This window comes from Amborella trichopoda, chromosome 10 (genome assembly GCF_054954075.1).
Source record: "Amborella trichopoda isolate Santa Cruz 75 chromosome 10, AtrichopodaSantaCruz75HAP2 v2.0, whole genome shotgun sequence".
NCBI lineage: Eukaryota > Viridiplantae > Streptophyta > Magnoliopsida > Amborellales > Amborellaceae > Amborella > Amborella trichopoda.
The window spans coordinates 11,256,964-11,263,270 of NC_142345.1; the positions used below are offsets into that span (position 1 = coordinate 11,256,964).

General features: G+C 33.7%; 1 protein-coding gene across 1 annotated transcript; it reads right to left on the reverse strand.

Annotated features, from left to right (window-relative positions):
* Nucleotides 1–4,859: 4,859 nt before the first annotated feature.
* Nucleotides 4,860–5,462, reverse strand: LOC18446078 (uncharacterized). Its single transcript, XM_011629487.3, has one exon. It carries the CDS (start codon nucleotides 5,441–5,443, stop codon nucleotides 5,015–5,017), a length of 429 nt encoding a protein of 142 aa, XP_011627789.1. The 5' UTR covers nucleotides 5,444–5,462; the 3' UTR covers nucleotides 4,860–5,014.
* Between the last annotated feature and the right edge of the window lie 845 nt (nucleotides 5,463–6,307).

The window sequence follows — 6,307 nt, forward strand, 5'->3', positions numbered from 1 at the left end:
GTTTGATGTAAGATAATTGTATCTAGACCCTGGAAAATAGACATCTGCTCAAAATTTCGGTGGAATATTCTTAATCCAATCATATGCTTCTGGGTCGGCACATTGTATATCAAACATTATTTTTTCAAACCCATCAATGGTCGCTTTATGAGCAGCCTTCCAAAACAGCATCAGCAATACTTTAGTATTTGCTGACCTCTTCATAAAACCCTTGAAGTTCTCTCCCATATGTCACATGCAAAATGATGAAAAACATGTTGGAAAGCATTTTTCTATTATTTTTGGCAAGCTTAATTGTCGATCTGATATAATGGTTAAGGCGGGCAGATTAAGGTACCCATTTAAGAGCTCACTCAATATACTTAAGAACCAATACCGACTCTGGTAATTCTCCTTCTCAATCACTGTAAATGCCAATGGGAAGAGCCCATTATTTGCATCTACCGCGATAGCGCACAATAAAATGCCTTGATACTTTCTTTTTAGGACTGTTCCATCAATACCAATTAGTGGCCTGCATCCATTGACAAACTCCATAATTCATAGACGATAGGCAATGAATAGTCGTGTGAACATGCCTTCATCTGTATGGATGCAAACTTCAGTTCCCGGGTTGGTTCTTCTGATCTTCTCAATATACAGAGAGAGGTCATGGTATTGTTGATCATGTGATCCATATATCATCTATCTAGCAACCTCTTTTCCCTGCCAAGCTTGCATGTAGGAAAGCCTGACTCCGTGATCACGTGGAACATCCTTTACAATGTCTTTTGTTTTAATTTTTGGTTGGTCAAGAAGGCGGCCTTTAATCTTTTTTGCTACCCAATACTACGAGCTAGTGGCTGATGGACCCTCCCCATTGGACCACTACATGTGTGCTCCTTAACCATAGGCTTCACTTTAAAGTATGCGGTGCTGCCAACTCGTAAGCATCGCACTTGCCATGTGCATTCATCTGCCTTGCAACTTACCCACACTCGTCCTAATTCACTTTTGTCAAACTACAAAATAAAATTGTTGTGGATTGCAAAATCATCTAGATGATGCCGACATTCATTAACATTTTCAAAAAATTGCCCAACACTCAATTGAACATCGTTACCAACTCCTCTACATGGACTCTCTAGTAGTTCAATGTCCTCCATATCAGCTCTGGTACGAGCTTAGGGTTGGGCACCACTCCAATTTTTTGATCTTGCTCAGGTAAAGTGTTACGCCGACTATTGACAAAAGATAGAGTGTAAGATGAAACAACAATTTCTACACATATAAGATTAAAATAAAGCAATTTACAGATGAAAAAATAAATTGTAGATATACCAATTCCTTGAAGATGGGTCCTCAGCAACAAATTCTTGTTGTGCCTCGGCAATATATACTACAATTCTCGAAGATTCCCCTCCCAACATAAAAGATACATCTATATCATCACTAACATCAATCAAATCACGCCCACTAGATAGACTTGTGTTGTGGTACATAATACCTAATTTATTTGGATCACACTTGGTTAAATTTGTAAAATGACGTTTTAGTTCCTCTAAGGAACTATTCCCATTAAACTTAGTGACCTTTAATTTTCCTCTTTTATAAATAACAAGTCTGTCATCTGCATTCGTCTCAAATGACCCCCCATATCAGAATACCAGTTGCACTCCCTCAGTAGCCATCGTCAATACAACTGTATTAAATGAATAACAAAGTTACTGTTATAAAAAATCAATACAAAAAAATTACCAAAAATTGGTATATTTTACACTATTAGGTGTAACCGTAATAATGTAAAGTATAATGGATATATATGTAAATTTTTTTTTTTTAATATAAAAAAATATCTTCTTTTCATTATCTATTGCTGCAACTGATGAGAGAGAAATGGAGACAATGAGTTTTAATGAGAAGGAAAGGGTTCGTACAGATTAGAGAGAAAAAAAGGTCGAATTTTCTAGAAAAAAAAATTCACATCCAGATGGTTCTTTAATGGTGTGATACATGTCTTGCTATTGATCAATTAAGAAAAAGAGTTATGACCGTTATCAATGTCTTCAATGAGGAAAAAGTGGACTACTTGTTTTTTTATTTGAATTGATTAAGGGCCTGTTGGAAAAGGCTGAAATTAAGAATTTTGAATATTTAAAATTCAAGAAAATCTATGGAGTTCTAATATTAAGGATTATTTTAATAAAGTTTTCAATAAATAAGATTTATTGTTTGGTAACAAGATTTATTCCTTATCATCATTTCCACGTTTATTGTTTGGTAACAAAATTTGATATAGTTTCTCTCTCTAAAATGCTAATATCTTCTCAATCTAAAACTCAAAATTTGAGATAGTCTCTCGCTATGAAAGTTTTGAGATAGTTTCTCTATTTAAAATTTGATATAGTTTCTCTCTCTAAAATTTGATATAGTTTCTCTCTCTAAAATTTTAATATAATTTATCTCTCTAAAACGTAAAATTTGAAATAGCTTCTCGATCTAAAATTTTTGAGATAGTTTATCTCTCTAAAATTTGCAAGTAATTTCTCTCTCTAAAATTTAATATAGTTTTTCTCTGTAAAATTTAAGATACTTTATCTCTTTAAAACTTATAATATGAGATGGTTTTTTTTAAAAAAAAATTGAAATATTTCATTCTCTAAAGATATTTAGATATTTTATCTTTCCAAAATTTGATATAATTACTCTCTCTCTAAAAGTTTAAGATACTTTCTCTCTCTAAAATTTAAAATTTGAGATAGTTTCTCTCTCTAAAATTTTGAAATAGCTTCTCTCTTAAAGTTGATATAGTTTCTCTTTAAAATTTTAATAAACTTTCCCCTCTAAAACTTAAAATTTGATATAGTTTCTTTAAAATTTTTGAAATAGTTTCTCTCTCTCTCTAAAAATTTGAACTACTTTTTCTACCTAAAATTTGATATAATTTCTCTCTCTAAAATTTTAAAATATTTTGTCTCTCTAAAACTTAAAATTTGAGATAGTTTTTCTCTTTAAAAAATATTATATATTGTAACGCATTATTCAAATTTCACTCCAAAAATAAGAGTTCATGGATGTACAAGATCTGGAGCATTTTTTGAGCTCAAAATTTTGTAGTTGGTTCCAAACATTGATTTTAGGGCTATCGTGGAGATTCCAATTCCCAAAGTACTTTCAGGACAAGGACTCATGGTGAGTCTTTACTTTGTTTTCATAAAACCCAGGCCTTATAGAAATTGATATTTAAAATTTTGATCAAAATTTTCAAATTTAACTTTCAAATCTCTTTTACATATGGCTTTACACGTGCAAGTAAACTGCCAATAATATTTCTCTTGAGATATAGAGTGTAAGGGGTTGCCTTTTGCGATATATATTGTACGGGGGTGGCTTTTGAGATTCAAGAAAGGCTCACCTCTAAATTGGTTGAAGATGCAGTTTCCGTATTCAAAACCTTAAGATGGTTTGGAAATTAATTGTGAAATTTAAAATTTTAAAAATAATACAAATTGCGTAGATCTATAAATAATTAAAATTTGTAAATTTATAAACGGTTCAGATAACTTGTTATAAGACTTCAAATTTTTTATATTCATATATATCGAGATCCGAATGATCAATTGGAAGGTTTTTTAATTTTAGAACATTCTTTTCTATTAGATTTTTGAAGTGCACCTCACTTCTATAATATAAAATTACAACATTATATAATTTTTTTCTACAGTTATAAAAGACAGGTAACACCTATCTGTTTACTCAGCAATTATATGATTTTATAATCTACAATTCCCTAACGACACTACTTAAAGGTGGGCGCGTCATGAAGACCTAAGGCTTGGCAAGATTGCAAAGGGCGAATCATTTATAATTTTACAATGAAACATTTATCCTGCCTTGGGGAGAATTAAGAGTTTTTCCCTTCTGATTGAGGCTTTTGATTGGTAGTATTTTTTATAGCCGGTTATCGATTGACACCTATAAAATTTTATAAATTACATTTAAAAAAGGGTGTCCGGTTTAATTATTTAATGTTCATAAAATAAGTAAGGATATTTTTTTTATTAAAAAGAATAATGATGATGTTTTTACTAAAAAATAAGTGTGATTATGAACAAAACTTATAAGTACTTTATTAATATGTCTTTACCTTTTAGTATATATTTCGAGATGACAAAACATATCCTTCGTGGAGAAAAAATCATGACTTCCTATTGGTTTCCATATCCTCTTGAGTTTAAAGGTTTACGATTTACATTAGTCTGGTAAAACTCAGCTTATTTGGTGGATCATCCACCCCACATATTCATCTTGGATAGCTGAATTACCGATTCAGATTTTGGTAAAACTCAGCTTATTCGGTGGATCATCCACCCCACATATTCATCTTGCATAGCTGAATTACCGATTCAGATTTTGGTAAAACTCAGCTTATTAGGTGGATCATCCACCCCACATATTCATCTTGGATAGCTGAATTACCGATTCAGATTTCGGTAAACTCAGCTTATTAGGTGGATCATCAATCCCACATATTCATCTTGGACAGTTGAATTACCGATTCAGATTTAGGTCTACATCGATTTGAAAAGGAGATCCCAAAAAATATTGAAAAATAACAAAAAAACATTGTCGATATTCTCTCTCTTTTTTCATAACCCGTATACCAAAGAGAAGCCTAAAGATAAATTCTATTATATAGTAATTAAGAATAAAGCGTGCAGGCTTTTCAATTACAGCCGTCCATTTCATGGTTGACGGCTGTCCATTACTTTACCATCTATATTCCAAAGACCAGAGGGAGCCGCACTAAAATCAAATGTCCCCAAAAATCCACATCCAGAAAAAGGGCAAAACCAAATGCTTTTAGAGAGAGGGAGAAATTTACAGAGAGAGATACTTATTCAGATTTACAATTAATGAAACCAGAAGGGTTTCTTGGTACTTCATTACATGTATCATAAAAATACCAGTAACCAGAGACACACAATTTTTACATAGTTACAATAAGAGAAAATGAAGAGAGAAAAACACAATTTCAAAGAGATTTCTTCTGTTTTCTCTCTCTACGAGAACCTGCATCTTCCTCCTTGTGACCCATAAAACCCATGATGCTATTAAACACCGAAACCCCACCTTCATGTTGCTCTGCAGCTGATTCAAGGACGCCATTAGAGGAGTTAACTGAACCTTCAGAGGTACCCACAAATCCCTCTCTGCTCTCACTCTCTAACCCATCTGAAAATTCCCCTCCTCTCTCCGAAGACCCCATTTCCCATGAAGCAGTTTTACCAAAGAAGATGATGGCCACAAGGAAAAGACCAGTGGAAACCAATAGAGGCCAGAAAAACTTCAAAATGGTGAGGAATTTGGGTGCTACAAGAACCAGAGACAATAGAGAGAGAAAGACCAGAGATGCATAGATGGCATGGTATTTGTACTTGAGGAGCATCTCTGATATTTCCATGGCCTTCACTGTCAGCTCCAAATGACCCACAAATAGAAAGGGGGCAAGAAAAGTTCTGGATCTCAGTCGAGAGAGAGAGAGAGGGATTACCTTCTTTCCTTTGGGATTGGGGGGATAAAAAGCTTTTAATCCTGTGGCTTTTTCAGCAAGACAATAGGCCACCCTTGACTTTTTGCGTAGAGAGAGAAAGAAAGTGAGTACCTCTCTTGCTTTTAGAGAGAGAAATTACAGTTCCTTCTTAGAGAGATGGAATAATGGGGTTTGAGAAAATGGTGATAGGAGTTGGAGGGATTGGGGAAGGATCACTGAATAAGGGCCAATATATGGAGAGAGAGATTACAGGGAATGGAGGTGATGGATTGATTATTGAAGGGTTGAAAAGATTCCACAAAGGAAAGTGCTTTGCATTTCATTGCATTTCTCCTAAGGTACCCTGCCTGCTAGCTGACACTGTCCTTTTTATGTTCCTTGCCCTCCATCTATGTTATGCTCCCCCCCTTTGGACCCTATTGTACTTTTACTCCCTCGGTAAAAAGATGATTTTCAATCTTTATTTTTTATTTTTATGCAGTTTCTATATGACCTTAGTTTTAGAAAAACAAAGTAAATCCTCCTTACAAGGCACTTTGGGTATTGGAATCTCCATCATAGATCTAAACTCAATTTTCAACGCCGACTATAAATTTTGAAGCTAAAAAAAGTGGTATAGATCTCTTGCAGATTTGTGAACACAGATTTTAGCACGAAATGGATGGTTTAGATAATGCGTTACCATGCACACTATTTTTAGGACTTAAAATCCTAATTTTTTTCACAACCACATGATCAAGGCCGAGATGATCGATTTGAGGGTTTTTTCATGCC